The 19,568-nt window shown below is 44.9% G+C and overlaps 1 protein-coding gene across 1 annotated transcript in view; it reads left to right on the forward strand.

Moving 5' to 3' along the window:
• Positions 1 to 19,568, forward strand: part of LOC126176238 (uncharacterized) — a 400,926-nt gene that overhangs the window by 103,052 nt on the left and 278,306 nt on the right. Inside the window, exon 5 of the mRNA XM_049923383.1 lies at positions 19,323 to 19,511. Within this exon, the coding sequence (XP_049779340.1) occupies positions 19,323 to 19,511 (189 nt within the window). The remainder of the gene's footprint in view (positions 1 to 19,322; positions 19,512 to 19,568) is intronic.

Here is a 19,568-nt window from a genome sequence, read left to right on the forward strand (position 1 = left end):
GTGGCGAAATAGAGGAGAGAGTACCATGAATATGATACGCGAAGTGGGGTGGCAATCATTAACAAAAAAGACGGTTCTCATTGCTGCGAGATCGTTTCACGAAATTGTTATCACCAAATTTCTCCTCCAAATAAAAAAAAGGTTTTGTTGATATCCAGCCACATAAGGAGATACGACACCGTGATAAAGTAACAGAAAGCAGAATTCGCACTTAAAGATTTACGAGGGCAGTTCAATAAGTAATGCAACACATTTTTTTTCTCAGCCAATTTTGGTTGAAAAAACCGGAAATTTCTTGTGGAATATTTTCAAACATTCCCGCTTCGTCTCGTATAGTTTCATTGACTTCCGACAGGTGGCAGCGCTGTACGGAGCTGTTAAAATGGCGTCTGTAACGGATGTGCGTTGCAAACAACGGGCAATGATCGAGTTTCTTTTGGCGGAAAACCAGGGCGTCTCAGATATTCATAGGCGCTTGCAGAATGTCTACGGTGATCTGGCAGTGGACAAAAGCACGGTGAGTCGTTGGGCAAAGCGTGTGTCATCATCGCCGCAAGGTCAAGCAAGACTGTCTGATCTCCCGCGTGCGGGCCGGCCGTGCACAGCTGTGACTCCTGCAATGGCGGAGCGTGCGAACACACTCGTTCGAGATGTGTTCTGAAGTGTATTGTGCTACTCTTCAGAAATTGAAGAAACGACTTAAGCGTGTTCGTAGGCACAAAAATCTGAACGAACTTCTCCTCCTTCATGACAACGCAAGACCTCACACAAGTCTTCGTACCCGAGAGGAGCTCACAAAACTTCAGTGGACTGTTCTTCCTCATGCACCCTACAGCCCCGATCTCGCAACGTCGGATTTCCATATGTTTGGCCCAATGAAGGACGCAATCCGTGGGAGGCACTACGCGGATGATGAAGAAGTTATTGATGCAGTACGACGTTGGCTCCGACATCGACTAGTGGAATGGTACCGTGCAGGCATACAAGCCCTCATTTCAAGGTGGCGTAAGGCCGTAGCATTGAATGGAGATTACGTTGAAAAATAGTGTTGTGTAGCTAAAAGATTGGGGAATAACCTGGTGTATTTCAATGCTGAATAAAACAACCCCTGTTTCAGAAAAAAAATGTGTTGCATTACTTATTGAACTGCCCTCGTATTTGCCCATTTTTGCCACGTGCTGATCGAGAGTGAACGGTTGACTAGTGGTTTGAAAGTGGTTCTATGAACTCCCTGCCAAACACTTAAGAGTGAACTGTAGAGTAATCACGTCGAGGTGCCTTTAGCAAGAAGATATGTCCCGTTACAGGCGCTCACGTTTGGTGCCGAAAGGGTGGCCGGTCTAGCAGGCGTTCGCTACTTCGCGTTTTCTTAAGCATAATAAGGACACTACGCTCTAACTCCTAGAGACATCGCCAATGCCGTAAAAACACCTCCTCCTCACTGTTGCACCCCACTTAATGGCAAGTAACGTTTTTTGTGCATTTGCCAAACCAAAGTACTTCCATCGAATTGCCACAGCGTACATTGTGATCCATCAGGTCAAATCACTCGTTTTCAGGCATCCACTGTCCAGTGGCAACACTCTTTATATGAACTCAAGCATCGCATAGCATTGGCTACAGAAATATGTGGCGTTTGAGGAACTGCTCGACCATTTTACGCCATTTCTTTAACTCCCTAAGCCGGCCGCGGTGGTCTAGCGGTTGTAGGCGCTCAGTCCGGAACCGCGCGACTGCTACGGTCGCAGGTTCGAATCCTGCCTCGGGCATGGATGTGTGTGATGTCCTTAGGTTAGTTAGGTTTAAGTAGTTCTAAGTTCTAGGGGACTAATGACCACAGATGTTAAGTCCCATAGTGCTCAGAACCATTTGAACCTTTTTTTTTCTTTAACTCCCTAAGCACAGTGATTGTGCAAGCTGGACTGCTGGTAGCGCTGTGGAACTCACAAGTGATTCCTTTCACAGACTTCATGCGATTTTTTGCAACCACCCTCCGCAATACTCGACGGTGCCTGTCCGTCAGTATGTGAGGACTTCTTGGTCTTTGATAACAGTGATTGTTCCTCTGTACTTCTACTTCTTCAATCACATTATCAAAAGCCGACTTGGTCAGCTTTAGGAAGACTGGAATGTGCCCGATGGATATGTTGCATAGGTATCATTCAGTGAGTGATCCACGCTCGTACTCGCCAAGCTCTCCTGACCGACCCGTTCTGCTTCTCTAATGACAACACAACACTCAGCGCCTCGTTTTGTACTGGCTGTTCCACGTCTCGTTGCATCTACTGGTCGATTCCGTATTACATAGAAGTGTCCGAATACTTTTGATCAGATAGTGTAGCTATTATAAGAATGAAAGTCCCACATGCCAACAATTATTTGTGTCCGGATCCTGGGACTTCTTTTTCACTTGGTAGCCATCATGGCTACGGTTAGCAAGGCTGCGACAAGAAAGTAAATGGAAAACTCAATAATAAAACCCTTCTACTGCCCTTTCAATGGCGTTTACCTTGCGGCAATGTGCATTTTGAAGACACTGCTTCATCATCAGAGCTTCACTTCTTATTGAATACGGAGCTATGGATGATATGGACGAACAGAGCGAGTTGAATGTCAAGAATTCACTCGCGAGGGAGCGTCACGGGGAAAAATCTACAATGTCAAACCCTTGAAAATAGATGCCAGTATTTGTTTCATCAGTGATGAATTATTTACAGCTAGCTGAGAAACCTGTCGTTGCTTCATACTGATTTATTCCCATATTTGATTAGTCCATCTCCACCTTCCTCCCCTCTCTCTCTCTCTGTCCTCATCTCTCCTCCGACTGTCCTCCCCCCCTCCTCTGGATCCACTTCCTCCACCCCACCCCCTTCCCCCCTTCTTTGTCCATCACCCCGTTATCACCTCCACCCCTACTCTAATGAGACGTTGGTGGTTTTCACTCCTATAGTGTTTCTGTAATATGTGTACTAAGTTTGGCTGAAACCGATACAGAGGATTATAAGGAGATGAAACTTCCTGGCAGATTAAAACTGTGTGCCCGACCGAGACTCGAACTCGGGACCTTTGCCTTTCGCGGGCAAGTTCTCTACCAACTGAGCTACCGAAGCACGACTCACGCCCGGTCTCACAGCTTTACTTCTGCCAGTATCTCGTCTCCTACCTTCCAAACTTTACAGAAGCTCTCCTGCGAACCTTGCAGAACTAGCACTCCTGAAAGAAAGGATATTGCGGAGACATGGCTTAGCCACAGCCTGGGGGATGTTTCCAGAATGAGATTTTCACTCTGCAGCGGAGTGTGCGCTGATATGAAACTTCCTGGCAGATTAAAACTGTGTGCCAGACCGAGACTCGAACTCGGGACCTTTGCCTTTCGCGGGCAAGTGCTCTACCAACTGAGCTAAGGAGATGTTGAACAGATATGACTTATTCTCTGCTGTTTTACACCATACGATTCTAGAGAAGATGCTAACTTTATCTATGGTATTCAGTCATGTGGCTTGGTCTCGGGTCCCGAAACATGTTGACAAAATTACTAGTTCGCTGCAGTGTTCTTTATACAAGTTTCCCAAGTCAGTTAAATACAGAGTAAATACCAACAGGTCGTTTTCGAACATTTTTACGTCAGCTCTTCTCATCCACACCGCCACCCCTAGTGATAGTGGGGAATATTACGCCCACATTATTTTCATACAGTACAACCAATAAGCCATGTACCCAACAATCTCGAAATTAAACTGCTCCAAGTGATCCTGAGCTATGCTTCAATTTCATCCCTTCTTATTCTCATCCCTATGCGACGCAGGTACTTCTTAACCCTACAGGGTTCCTTTCTAGATAGTAAGCAACCAATAATGTTAATCATTATGTCTGTGTAAGCCCGTGGTCTAGGTGCAGCGACTTTGACTAATAATTAAAACGTCCTGGGTGCCGCATTCTAACCTCTCAACTGCTTAAATTTTGATTAAAAAATCATCAGCAATGGCGGTCATAAGGCTTTCGTCATAAGAAGTGACCCTCGTTCTGCCAATGGCTTTGTCAAAGAGGGCGGAGAAGTGGACAGAGGTTCAGGGCACTCTTTTGCCCTTGCAGTGGAAAACCGTCCCTAGAAGGGAAAGAATCAGCGATGATTAACGGTATGAGGATGTTGAGAGCAATGAAAACCAACTCATTAAAGACACTTAGTGTGTATTACGACACATGTTGCCTGCAACTGAAATTGTATCATGATGATCTCTCCATTGTTAAAAGATTCTAGACTAGTTCCCCATTTGGATCTCCGGAAAGGTACTGCCAAGAGGGAAATGACCATGAGAAAAAGTTTTAATAATCAACGAAAGGATGCCGTTCTACGAACCGGGGCGTGGAATGTCAAAAGCCTGAACTTGATAGGGAAGCTATAAATTCTGAAAAGGGAAATGCTAAGGCTCAGTCTAGATAAAGGAGGGATCAGTGAAGTATAGAGGAAAGAAGACAAGAGTTTCTGGTCAGTACAGGGTAATATCAACAGCGACAGAAAATAGTACAACAGGTGTAGAATTCGTTATGAATAGGAAGGTACGGCAGAAAGTGAGATACTGTGAAAAGTTGAGTGATACGGTTGTTTTCATAGAATCAACAACAAACCAACACCGACAATAACAGTTCGGATATATATGCTGGCATCGCAAGCTGAAGATGAATAGACAGAGGAAATATATGAAGATAATGATCGGGCAGTTCAGTACGTAAAGGGAGATGAAAGTCTAATAGTCGTGGGATTGGAATGCGGCTGTACGGGCAGCAACAGAAGAAAGGGTTACGGGAGAATACGAGCTTGGCAGTAGGAATCAGAGAGGAGAAAGACCAACTAATTTCTGCAGTAAATTTCAGCTAGTAACAGTTTATACAGTGAGGTGACAAAAGCCATAGATTACCTCCTAATATCGTGTTGAACCTCATTTTGCCCGGTGTACTGCAGCAAATCGACGTGGCATCGACTCCACAGGTCGTTGGAAGGCCCCCGCAAAAATATTGAGCCATGCTACTCTATAGCGGAGCATAATTGTGAAAGTGTTCCCGGTGCAGGATTTTGTGCAGGCACTAACCATGCATCCAACTTGCTGACAAGAATAATACACAGCAGAGTGGGAAAGTAAATCGAGGATGTATTAGGTGACGAGGTAAAGGTACCAGAAAGGCAGTTCTGACATTGCGTTTGATAATGGAAGCAAGACTGAAGAAAAATCAAGGTACGCGCATAGGATTTGCCGAGCTAGAAAAAGCATTCGACTATGTCAAATGATGCAAGATGTTCGAAATTCTGAGCAAAATATGGGTAAGCTAAAGGGAAAGGCGGAAAATATACAATATGTACAAGATGCACGAGGGAACAATAAGACTCGAAGACCAAGGACGAACTGATCGGATTAAAAAGAATGTAAGAGAGCAATGCAGTCTTTCGCCACTAATGATCCATCTGTTCATCGAAGAACCAATAACGGAAATATAAGAAAGTTTCAGTTCTTCAGAAAGAACACAATCTGGAAACTAGAAAAGATAAGTGAAACATATTCCAGATACAGACACACACACACACACACACACACACACACACACACACACACAACCTTCGATGTAGAATTGGCTAATGTTAGGCCTAACAATAACATTCCAAGCCGTAAAAATTCGGAGTAAATAACATTTTTACATTAAATTCTGTATGGTTACAAATGACAAACTGTAAAAGAAAACAAGTGCAATAAAAAACATAAAAAACCGAGAAAACCACAGCATGCGGTAACAAGGTATATACAAAACTCCATGTATTTTTCAAATTTGTAAATACTGTCTTTAAAACTCAAATTTATGTACGCAGGTAGTAAAGAGCATTTATCTTGTTTAACAGGAAGGAAATAAAAGCCCACTAATGATGCTGTAACTTCAGCGAAACATATCTGGGAAATAGCAGAAAAGATAATACTGTGTTTTGCTCAAGATGGAGACCCTCCAAAAACAAATCTATAAGAGTACTGTTATGTGTAGCATGAGAAGGAGGAGAGTCCTGTTGGGAATGGAGACAGATGTCGGGCAGGTATAAGCCAGGCATTTTTACCTAGTGCGCGGTGCTGGAATGGTGTCTCTCTGCAGCTCGATAAGAGCTTTACGAGGAATCCACGAAGGAAAGGTTGATGACTCCTTACTGGCAATGGTCTGGTCTGTGCAAAACAGCGTCGAAACCACCACCGTCTCGAGGAGCCGTGAGTAGCCTGACGACCTAACGTCCCCACGTTATCTGATGCTTCGAAGGTCGCAGTATTTCCCATTGCATTTGGAAGCGCTAAATTTGGAATGAGTAGCGATACAAACAATATTTTTTCAGAAGTTCATAAGCACTGTGTAATAAATAAGAGGTCTGCGGCCCAGATTTCAGGAGGAGACAATTGCCTCTCTTGCCTCATCCTTTCTTCCTGACGTCCATATACACTATTTCCCATCAAAATTGCAGCACCAAGAAGGGCACCAATAATGAAATTTTACCTATTCTGCATGAAAGGAATTACAAAAAGAAAACAAGAGTAAATTTGTAGGTGATTTTTTTTATGGGGGAGAGGAGATATAGAAAGTGCGAATTCGAAATTTAGGACAAAGAGCTGGCACGTTGTCGTAGCAATGTGACTCAAACCCTGCTGGGCATCAAATCCAACTGAGCTCCGATGACATGCAGGGTCGAATACAATGAGAGGTGGTAGTGCTCATCGAAACAAGAAAAATAAGTACAATAAACACGGGTCCGGAAAACGCATACTTTCCGAGATAAAATACCTGTTTATAGGAAGGGCTGCGCGACGCTTGATTGCAGATACTAGCACAGTCGTTGCACTGGTGCTCCGTCAAATGTGTCGGGAGGGTATTATGATATCTCACCCACAGTACTCCACATATCCTTAGGTGGTCTACAGTCAGTTGTGTGGCTCGAGTCGTGTTTGTGTGCCTTACTCTACAGTACTGACAACCCTGGGTACGTATCATGATATTTTACCTTCCTCTAAGCGCGGATTCACTTATGTGTGTACTGGACTCGCATTCGGGAGGACGACGGTTCAATCCCGCGTCCGGCCATCCTGATTTAGGTTTTCTGTGATTTCCCTAGATCACTTCAGGCAAATGCCGGGATGATTCCTTCGAAATGGCACGGCCGATTGCCTTCCCCATCCTTCCCTAATGCGAGCTTGTGCTCCGTCTCTAATGGCCTCGTTGTCGACGGGACGTTAAACACTAATCTCCTCCTCCTCCTCCTTATGTGTGTACTGTTATTGCGTTGTCTATACTTCAGATGGTGCAGTACATTAACATTTTCTGTCTTCCACCACTCGTTAGCAATGGAAGCCTACTACTCGACAAGTGAAATGGCGGATATGACATTCTGCTATGGTTTAGCAAATGGACGTAGCCTACGAGCCCGTACCTTCTACGTTGAAAAATATCCATAGCGCCGAGTGCTCTCTGATTAGCTGTTCGGCAGACTTTTCCAGCGTCTGAGGGTCACAGGTACCCTTGTACCTCGGAAGACTGACAGTGGAAGGCGTCGCACAGTCCGCACGCCTGACGTGCAGGAGCGTGTGCTACGTTCGGTGGAAGAAACCCGTGGGACCTAAGTGCGACGATTAGCAGCAGTAGAAGGCTGTCTCACTCTCTTACCTGGGGTTGCTTCATGAACACCTGCTGTATCCTTATCCTATGTAGCGGGTTCAGGCCCTAAGGCGGCGGTTCTGGCAATGGCTGCCGCAGAGGTATGCCGGAGATCCACTGTTCACATCCAAGATTTTATTTACTGATGAGGTAGCGTTCGCGAGAGATGGTATTGTGATTTTCCATAACCAGCGTGTATGGGCAGATGTAAACCCCAGGCAATTCAGGAAAGGGGCATCAACACCGAATGTCAATCAACGTATGGGCAGTTCAAACAAATTTCGGGCTTGCAGCCGGACTTCGACGGCTCACCTGAAGATGACTGGCAGGTGCCCAGTTGAAATATCGTGCGAAGTATTGAACGACGACCGGCTGCAAGCCCGAAATTTGTTTGAACAGTCAATTCGCCGGGAAAATTTTAAAATTCACAACGTATGGGCAGTCGTACTTGGCGACAGATTAATAAGACAACGCGCTGCCACAAAGGGTAACCGGGCCGCATTATCCGGAATTTCTCATTAATATATTTCCTACCTTGCTGGAAGCAAGGCACCAACGAATATAAATGTGGTTCATGCATGATGGCGCACCAGCACTCTTTCGTCACAATATGCGCGAACAACTGACGCAAACATCTCAGGACCGCTGGATTGGTCGCGGGCGGGGCCCCACACCTTGGCCTGCTCGTTTCCCAGACCACAATCCCCTACACTTTTTGTTATGGGGACACTTGAAGGACTCGGTCTACGATACGCCAATCAACGATGTGCGGACAGTACAGGGTCGCGTCTTCAATGCGTGCCAGCAAGTACAACAACCGAGTGTAATTCAAAGGGATCGTCATTCCTTACACCGGAGGGCAGAAGGATGCACTGTCATGAATGGATGCTACGTAGAACACCTCCTGTAAACATGTGTTTATCGCAGAAAGTATGCATTTCCGGACCCATATTTTTTAAAATTATCTCGGAAAGTGACCGTTTCCGGACCCATGTTTATTGGACTTATTTTTCTTGTGTCGATGAGTACTAGCACCTCTCAAAGTATACGACACTTTTTTTTGAGCACCCTGTATGTGGGTAAGCTATGTCAGTGTTTGAAATCCCTGCAAGAGTTCATTGGTCGTAGTGGCTGGCAAGAGGGAGTGGGCCAGTTTCTTGGCAACATGTGACCAATTTTTTTTTCAATATGTGAGAGATCAGCGGAGTGTTCTGGCCAGGACGAAAACTCTCAGTATTGGGTAGGTCAGGATAGCTTGGACAGCATGTGGTCTTCCGTAATACAGGATGCAACTGGTATGAGTGCAGATATTTTTCCTGTGCTACCTTAGTATGTACACACATCCGTGTGTTGGTTCTTTTTCCCGTGCGTCTAACAGTTTTCTCACAAACACGTCACACAGTTTACTGCTTGATGTGATCTGTATGGTCGTCACTGCACCACAAGTGGACTCGCCTGTCAGAGTAGACTAACCATTTTGCATCGACACCTCCGCACTTCGGCATTTGTCCTATTGTCCAGGGGAAAATAAGCATTAGTGTCTTGCTCTTGCCACATGTACTCGGAGGTGCTAACCAACCTAAAAGCATACTCTTCCTAACAGCTACAATCATCAATCTGCAAATGACGTAAACACCGATGTAATGTTGTTCAGTATGCCATCATCAGTCACCAATAGAAATATCTGCACTTACACTCGTTACACCATGTATTGTTGAAACAGAGCATAACGGAGACCATGAAGACGGGGCACAGCCAGTAGCCTTGACACATGAGAAATGACATGACTGCTGCGCAAATTACCGGGTAATCGACGTGATCGTATTGCATACATAATAGCACCCGAAACCATGACGCCAGGTATGAGGATGACGAATGCAGTCTGGCAACACTCGTTCTCCCCGAGCATTCACACACGGATACGTCCATTGTGATCCCATATGCAGAACCAGGAGTCGTCTTGTTGCCACTCCTGGGCTCATGAAGAGGACACGGCAAGTACCATAACCCGATTTTCCAGAAACTTCGCTCAGTGGAAGAGGGGTCAAAATAAACGGTCATTTGTCCCGGCTTATACGTAGATACTCGACCATTTCTGAGAAAATGACGGTAAAAGTTTTAGAAGAACTACGTGTATCTTTTAGTGAGTAAATGGTTCAGCTGAAGAGTCGTCACAATGGGTAGAGTCGCGGCCGTATTCTTCTACACCCCGTTTTCTAAACCAGATAATTATTTTTATTTTTGTTTTTAATTTCCTACCCATGTCCACAGAAGAATAGTGAACGAATGTTTTCCATTGTATATTGAAACAATGTTGCAGTTATCCCTCTGCTAACTGTAAGTCTAGAGAGTGAATTAAAAAGAAGAAAAAAAGATGAATGAGAAAATGACAAAATTATTTGGATTTGTTTTCGGTAGTGTATCTCCATTCGTAATCAATTGCAAACTCCACTTTTCTGTAAAGTGTTAATTATGCGTGGTTTGCTTCGAAATTAGTGCCAATGCGTGAAGTCTTCGGCAGTGTTAACGACTTTTCTTTCCCGAGTGAGAGTCATACGAAGAAACGTCTGTGGCAAACCTGCCTTCGCGCGATGTTCGTCGTGTTTGGAATTTCTATGTTTCAAATGCTTCTACGATCGGTATCACCCAAGGGAATACACCAAATCTTCCTGAAGAATAAACATAAGAATAAAATACACGAATTCATATAAGGAGTGAAATATAAGAACATGAGAATTTAAAACGATTATAGCCCCTGAAAATACCATACACACGTGTATTTTATAATAACTGTATGACAATTATTGTGAAACCAAGTTGTAATTTTACAATTAATATAACGCTCTTGTATTTCCTGACTTGATAAGACACTTTCGTACAGTAATCCTCTACGGACATGGGTAGATAAATGAAATGTAAGTAAATAAATAAAATACGAAAAATAATCGAGTTTAAAACGCAGGGCGCAAAACTTAGAGACCACAATGCTAGCCGCTGTGCTACCATTTCGGCTGAGATTATCACATGCTAAAAGGCATCTAAATTACGTCGCAAATTTTGGCTGTCCTTTTTCAGAAACTATCGAGTATCTACGGGCAAGCCGAGAAACATGTTCGCTCAATTTGACTCGTGTTTCACTGAGCGAAGTTTCTGGGAGATTGGGTTACGGCACTTGTCGTGTTCTTGTCGTCAGTGCTTTTGGGCGCATGACTATCGGCGCGCCACTCCGCTGCTGCATTACGGGAAGCTGCCACAGTGGTCGCCACGCTGACATTCTGTAGCGCTCCAAAAGTTTATGTGGATACTCGCCTTGCTGCAAGCGATCCCATTTTGTGACTCAAGATACGATCCTGCATGGCCGAGCGAACTACATTATATGATCAAAAGTATCCTGATACCCGTATACAATGCGGAATTGCGTATATGTCACGAGAGGCAGACCAGCCGCTGTAAAAGGAAGCAGGGAGTGCTGTTAGTAGGGCAGTGGTGGCACCACAGTGGGTCGGCCGGGAGAGGTCAGTGACTTCGAACATGGACTGGTCGTTGGATGTCACCTTGATAAGACCTATTAATAATGAATGCGTGGGGAGGGACGAAGGAAGCTGTCGCTGTTTTCTACTAGTGATTCAGTATGAGGATCGCCAGGTGCCTGATAACCAATGATTAGCACAAAATAACGGAATATATCCTATGACCAGTAGGATGAGCTTTTATTCTAAAGAAAATCTGCGCCACGCAACTGTCATAAGAAACGCTGTCCCTCGCCTAAGGCCTTGGCTAATCTCCGAGAGATGTTCACTATGTATTGCAACAAATTTTTTCTCGACCAGCCGGCCGCGGTGGTCTTGCGGTTCTAGGCGCTGCAGTCCGGAACCGCGGGACTGCTACGGTCGCAGGTTCGAATCCTGCCTCGGGCATGGATGTGTGTGATGTCCTTAGGTTAGTTAGGTTTAAGTAGTTCTAAGTTCTAGGGGACTGATGACCTCAGACGTTAAGTCCCATAGTGCTCAGAGCCATTTGAACAATTTTTTTCTCGACCAATTTCAGTTGAAAAGATGCTGGATTTGTTGTCAGACTTCGTGGAATATTCTTGCTTCAGTCCCTACAGTTTCATGAAGTTCCCATAGGTGGAGGCACTGTATGTAGGCTAAAAATAGCGTGTTTAACGTACGTGCGTTCCAAGCAGAGAGCTGTCATTGAGTTTCTTTCGGCGGTAAACCAGAGCATCGCAGATATTCGTAGGCGCTTGCAGAACGTCTACGGAGACATGCCAGTAAACAAAAGCACGGAGAGCTGTTGGAATAGGCGTCTGTCATCATCGTAACAAGGTCACGCAAATCTGTCCGATCTCCCGCGCGCCGACCGGCCGCACATAGCTTTGCCTCCTGCAATGCTGGAATGTGCGGACTCTCTTATTCGAGGTGATTGACGGATCACAGTCAAACACCTCACTGCACAACTGGGTTGGGACTTTGAACGGGTTGTTCTGTTTGATGTCCTCCCTCATGCTACAACCATCTACTCTGAAAGGTATTGTGCTGCCCTCAGGAAAATGAACAAAAGACTTCAGCGTATTCGTCGACACAAAAATGAAAACGAACTTCTGCTTCTCCATGAGAATGCCAGGCCTCACACAAGTCTGCACACCCGAGAGGATGTCAGAAAGCTCCGTTGGACTGCCTCTCCTCATCCACCCCACAGACTGGATCTCGCAGCTTCCGACTTCCCATCTCTTTGGCTCAATTAAGGATGCCCTTCGTGGGAAGCGGTGAGATCATTGAAGTAGCAAGACGTTGGCTCCGACGGCGGCCAGGAAAGTGGTACCGCGTGGCAGACTGGCCCTCCCAGCAAGGTGGCATAAGGCCGTCGTATTGACGAAAGAGTATGTTCAAGAAGGATTTTGTGGCTGAAAGAGTGAGGAATAATATGGCGCACTGGAATGCTGAATAAAACCAACTTGCTCACAAAAAAAAAGAATGAATAAAACCAAAATGTTTTCATAAAATGGATGTTGCAACACTTATTGAACACGATGCCGGAGGTGGACTGGGAACGATTGACTTTGAGTGATGAATCACGCTGTAGCTTGTGGTAGGCTGAACGTTAGCTGTCATTTTGTGTGGTGTATTGGCTTGATTTGGGGGAAGAGACCAAACAGTGAGGTCTTCGGTCTCATTGGATTAGAGAAGGATGGGGAAGGAAGTCGGCCGTGCCCTGTCAAAGGAACCATCCTGGAATTTGCCTGAAGCTATTTACGGAAATCACTGGAAACCTCAATCAGGATGGCCGGACGCGGGATTCAAGCGTCCTCCTCCCGAATGCGAGTCCAGTGTGCTAACCACTGCGCTACCTCGCTCGGTCTTGTGTAGTGTCAACACTGAAGTGCAGAGGGGGTGTTTTTACCGTATGGGAGCGTTTCCTCGCTTAGGGTGTGATCCACTTATTGCACATAATCAAATTCTAAATTCGGAAGAATGTGAACCCGTTTTAAATTTTGTGTACTGCGTACTCTAGAGAAAAATTCGGAGGCTATGACTCTTTGTATTGGCATAAACGCATCCTATCATAACGCAGCGTCTGAAGGCAATGGTGTATGGAAAATAACATTCTTGAAACGGCTTGACCGCTTATAGTCGCAGTCTGAATCGAATGAAACAGCTTTTGGATGAGTTAGAACGTCGAATCCAGACCCCAGCCTTCTCTTGTTTCAGCTTTCGAGGAAGAATAGGCCATCCCTCCACAGCCATTGGCACACCTCATCGAAGGTGTCCCCAGCAGAGTTCAATCAGTCATAATGGCGAAGAGCGGACACAGCGCGTATCAATGTCCGCTAATAAGTGTCCGGATACCTTTGATCAGATAGTGAGTACGCGTAGACTCTCTGGTGCTAGTTGCGTGGGACCGCTGAGCTGCTGCTTGGCGTTGAGTACGGCCCTCTTGAACCCCTCTATTGATTATTCGCATGATAATCGTGAGATCTCGAACAACGCAAGCAGCATTATCGAGGAACAATAAACTGCCGCCTCCATAGGACATTATCCTGGCACTTTTGAATTCCGACGCGTGCTGGTTGACGTTTCTTCTTCTTTCGTGAGGCATAATACGATCTTCTCACAAGCGAAAACCTTCAAATACGATTTCTCAATGAATAACCTGCTGCTTAATCTTTCCTTATACATACCGTCTCGACAGCGTTATTTTGTGTGTTTGTACTGAAATGCTAATCATTTGCATATGGAAGCCAACGGTGCCAGATCGATATTTGTTCTTACTTTCTGCAAGGTGTAGCACTTTCAGCGGCCAACAGTTGTAACTTTTGTGCGTTTGATTTTTGTTTACTGTAACTGAAGTAAACTGAATTGCTACTCTTTATACTCGTGTGTGTCTATGTTGTAACGTTGAACAATATAAGCGGCGTGGTTACCGAAACGCTCTATGACAAATGAGTCGCCAAAGCTGAAATTATGTAACTGTATTTTTAATTTACTTTAACCAAATAAATTAGAAAGCCCGAACTATAAACTAAACCGTCCTGGTAGTGGCGAGCGGTTCTAGGCGCTACAGTCTGCAACCGCGCGACCGCTACGGTCGCAGGTTCGAATCCTGCCTCGGGTATGAAAGTGTGTGATGTACTTAGGTTAGTTAGGTTTAAGTAGTTCTAGGTTCTAGGGGACTCATGACTTCAGATGTTCAGTCCCATAGTGCTCAGAGCCATTTGAACCATTTTGAAACCGCCCTGTGAAACTGGATTGTGCAGTTCAGTGAGTAGTACTACAACGCATGACGTCAAAAAGCGTGACTTGCAATTCCAACACACTAGTTAACAGGATAAAAGTGCCACATAGAATACCAACAGAATTTTGAAGAATAAATAATCGAGAATGTCTCAGTGAAATTGCCTTGCGACGTTTATGTACACAGTAAGACTAAACAAACTTCCAAACACTAAATGATACACACGTGAAAGTAACACTGCACTCTGAGAATAAGACTGTCTGCATACGAAATGAAATTTAAAATGATATACACCTAATCTGAACTGATAATGAATTTTGTAAAAATCAAAGCTAACTGAATGACCTAACTGTAGCCTAACCAATGTAAAATTGGCTTTAACAATTTTTCTTGGTTAACTGTGGCAACGGAAACTTGATGCTGCTCGAATTGATGAACGTAAAATGTACATCGCAGTAGCAAGCAAACAAAATATGAAAGAAAAACCTTGTACAGCGCATTACCAGAACGTACAACTATTCTAAAGAGATCATGTCTCAGTGTGTTCCAGAAAGTGCAATGCGGCGACACACATAGTCAAAAAATATTAAATTCTTTGGTGACGATACATTGGTGGAATTTAAACTTGCTGAATGATTTAAAGTAATTGCCATTTCAAAAATGGTATTGTAAAGAATGATAGCCAGTTCTCAACAATCAAAATGATTTTTACATAAATTACTCTTTTATAACAATTTCTCTGCCATGAAGTTAATTATTGAAAATAGTAAAGAGGTGGTAAAAATCTATAAGCTCTGAGTGCAAACCATGCGAACTGATTACTTACTCTCACCTGAACACTGATCTAACTAACCCAAACGAATAAGGAAAAAACTCCACTAAGACTTTCCATTGTTCAAACACATCACAGTTACGCGTAATCAAGCCATGCAGCAACAACTCTAGCTGTACATCTTCACTTTCGAAATTGTTCTTTACCAAACATAATTCAAAATTCATCCTTTTCAGTATCTTTACCTCTGTGCGCTGCAAGATACACTACTGGCCATAAAAATTGCTACACCACGAAGATGACGTGCTACAGACGCGAAATTTAACCGACAGGAAGAAGATGCTGTGATATGCAAATGATTAGCTTTTCAGAGCATTCACACAAGGTTGGCGCCGGTGGCGACACCTACAACGTGCTGACATGAGCAAAGTTTCCAACCTATGTCTCATACACGAACAGCAGTTAACCGGCGTTGCCTGGTGAAACGTTGTTGTGATGCCTCGCGTAAGGAGGAGAAATGCGTACCATCACGTTTCCGGCTTTGATAAAGGTCGGATTGTAGCCTATCGCGATTGCGGTTTATCGTACCGCGACATTGCTGCTCGCCCTGGTCGAAATCCAATGACTGTTAGCATAATATGGAATACGTTGGTTCATGAGCGAAATACGGAACGCCGTGCTGGATCCCAACGGCCTCGTGTCACTAGCAGTCGAGATGACAGGCATCTTATCCGCATGGCTGTAACGGATCGTGCAGCCACGTCTCGATCCCTGGGTCAACAGATGGTCACGTTTGCAAGACAACAACCATCTGCACGAACAGTTCAACGACGTTTGCAGCAGCATGGAGTATCAGCTCGGAGACCATGGATGCGGTTACCCTTGACGCCGCATCACAGACAGGAGCGCCTGCGATGGTGTACTCAACGACGAACCTCGGTGCACGAATGGCAAAACGTCATTTTTTCGGATGAATCCAGGTTCTGTTCACAGCAACGTGATGGTCGTATCCGTGTTTGGCGACATCGCGGTGAACGCACATTGGAAGCGTGTATTCGTCATGGGCATACTGGCGTATCACCCGGCGTGATGGTATGGGGTGCCATAGGTTACACGTCTCGGTCACCTCTTGTTCGCATTGACGGCACTTTGAACAGTGGACGTTACATTTCAGATGTGTTACGACCCGTGGCTCTACCCTTCGTTCGATCCCTGCGAAACCCTACATTTCAACAGGATAATGCACGACCGCATGTTGCAGTTCCTTTACGGGCATTTCTGGATACAGAAAATGTTGGACTGCTGCCCTCGCCAGCACATTCTCCAGATCTATCACCAATTGAAAACGTCTGGTCAATGGTGGCCGAGCAACTGGCTCGTCACAATAGGCCAATCACTACTCTTGATGAAATGTGGTATCGTGTTGAAGGTGCATGGGCAGCTGTACCTGTACACGCCATCCAAGCTCTGTCTGACTCAATGCCCAGGCGTATCAAGGTCGTTATTACGCCCAGAGGTGGTTGTTCTGGGAACTGATTTATCAGGATCTATGCACCAAAACTGCGTGAAAATGTAATCACGTGTCAGTTCTAGTGTAATATATTTGTCCAATGAATACCCGTTTATCATCTGCATTTCTTATTCGTGAAGCAATTTTAATGGCCAGTAGTGTAATATCATTCACAAACCTGCCACATTTTAGCTGCTGAGTATAAAGCATCTGTTACAGCTTCTGAGATGTTTGAAGACTCACAACACTGACGTCCTTAGAGGCAGTATGACGAGCACAGAGACATCGTGTCTTTACGTGTAGGACGTGAGAGGCTTTTAGTGAGGCTACATTTCGATACGATATGTGAACACACCCCACGGGTAACAGGCAGACACGTGAGGGAAGGTGACATTATTACAAATGTTACAAAATTTACGCTGCGTCGAACTAGAGATTATTTATTTTGTTTCTTCTTCAGTTTAACGCTATTAAATAACTTTAAGAAACCCACATTTTATTTCAGTACCGTCACGACCATCACTCAGCGCAACAAAACTACTGATTAACGTAAACAGCTCTTAGCCCTTTGGTTAGCAATGCTGACTCTGGATACTAGGGTCCTTGGTTGGATTGTGAACCGAGCTGGATTTTCTCTGCTGTTGTGAGTTGTAAGTGTACTGTCATATCGCTGGTTTAGTTGTGGAATATTTTTGCGGGCAGCCGCGCCTAGAGAGTCGAGGACGGGACACGAAACTGTTATGTTGTGTAGTGTGTAGCTCTGCATGTAAGAAGGATGGTTAGTATTCAGGTTGAAGTGTTGCTGCAAGTGGTACTACAGTAAAGTGATTAAATATGCAAGTAATTAAGAGGAAAGTGCGTCAAGATGTAATTAAAAATGAGCAGTGCCGCCGATAAGGTATTTGTGTATCCTGTCGTTGCGTGTCGAACAGTATCAATCATCCGCGCCGTGTTCGGTTTCCCAGAATGAACTGATGTGAATCAGTAGGAATTAGTTACCATAAAAGAGTGCAGTCAAGTGCCAATGTCTTGTAGCGAGCGTGAGGACGTGCGTTCGATCATCGCGTTTCCGCATTATCTACAATCAGCCGCGCCGCGACGGTTACGCACACGCTCGTACAAGTGAGAACTGAAAAATTAGCTTTACGAACAGTGTTATATCATTACTAGTGACAAGGAGGACTATTACCAGATATCAGTATGTGTGACGAGAGCATTATCAACAATCACCTGCGTCGTGTCGGTTACGCGTACGCTCGTCCGAATGATCTTTTGGACTGTTAATCATCAAGATTGTTAATTAGGAGAAACATTTACGATTTAGAGTGTAAACAGTGCAACCTGTGGTTTCCATATCGTCTCAGAATATAGATGTTCATACCATACATAGGACTGTTGTGTTTTAACATTGAGTGGCTCCCCTAAACCCGCTTGCATATTTCGATAGATAATTTCAGGCAAGCCAACAGCAGTGTGGAGAAGGACAATACGACCGCCGCGGGATTATCAGGTACGTGGTGTAGGATAGGACGCACGGTCAAGAAAAGCAGAAACGACAACCAGTTTAAAGGTACCACCCCACCCAATAGTACTCCCGGTTATCCTTATCATCATTTTATCCCTATCATTTTATCGTAAAGTCGTCGAAGTGATGTTATACAGGGTGTTACAAAAAGGTACGGCCAAACTTTCAGGAAACATTCCTCACACACAAATACAGAAAAGATGTTATGTGGACATGTGTCCGGAAACGCTTAATTTCCATGTTAGAGCTCATTTTAGTTTCGTCAGTATGTTCTTCCACCTACGCTCAATGGAGCACGTTATCATGATTTCATACAGGATACTCTACCTGTGCTGCTAGAACATGTGCCTTTACAAGTACATGTGGTTCATGCGCGATGGAGCTCCTGCACATTTCAGTCGAAGTGTTCGTACGCTTCTCAACAACAGATTCGGTGTCCGGCGGATTGGTAGAGGCGGACCAATTCCATGGCCTCCACACTCTCCTGGCCTCAACCCTCTTGACTTTCGTTTATGGTGGCATTTGAAAGCTCTTGTCTACGCAACCCCGGTACCAAATGTAGAGACTCTTCGTGCTCGTATTGTGGACGGCTGTGATACAATACCCCATTCTCCAGGGCTGCATCAGCGCACCTTGGATTCCATGCGACGGAGGGTGGATGCATGTATCCTCGCTAACGGGGGACATTTTGAACATTTCCTGTAACAAAGTGTTTGAAGTCACGCTGGTACGTTCTGTTGCTGTGTGTTTCCATTCCATTATTAATGTGATTTGAAGAGAAGTAATAAAATGAGCTCTAACATGGAAAGTAAGCGTTTCCGGACACATGTTCACGTAACATATTTTCTTTCTTTGTGTGTGAGGAATGTTTCCTGAAAGTTTGGCCGTACCTTTTTGTAACACCCTGTATAAAAAGACTTGCAACAAGTGACCAACATCCCGAATGGGGTCTCCTGGTCAATAAAGCCATTCCTGTATTTCATTTCATTTCACTGATGCGAGCTACTGAAAATATTAAGATCCCATCCACTTCCAGAGATAAACTAGAAACCTCACACGTTGTACTAGAATACTTGTTTACAGCGAAGATGTGGACGTTGTGTCGGCAGGTGGAGTTCCAGCGGATGGTGGAGACGTACAAGGGCGCGCTGCAGAAGCTGGACGAGCTGTCTCTGGCGGACGGCGCGGCGGTGACTCGGGGGCCGGCGCCCGTCCAGGCCTCCCACCAGAGGCAGCTGGCGCTGCGGCCGCAGGACGTGCAGGACCGCCTCATCAAGAACAAGACGCTGCTCAACGTCGTGAGTTTCCACACCACTTAGCCCGTTTCACACCTTATCATATGAATGAAGGCACGA

Source organism: Schistocerca cancellata, chromosome 3, assembly GCF_023864275.1.
Source record: "Schistocerca cancellata isolate TAMUIC-IGC-003103 chromosome 3, iqSchCanc2.1, whole genome shotgun sequence".
Taxonomy (NCBI): Eukaryota; Metazoa; Arthropoda; class Insecta; order Orthoptera; family Acrididae; genus Schistocerca; species Schistocerca cancellata.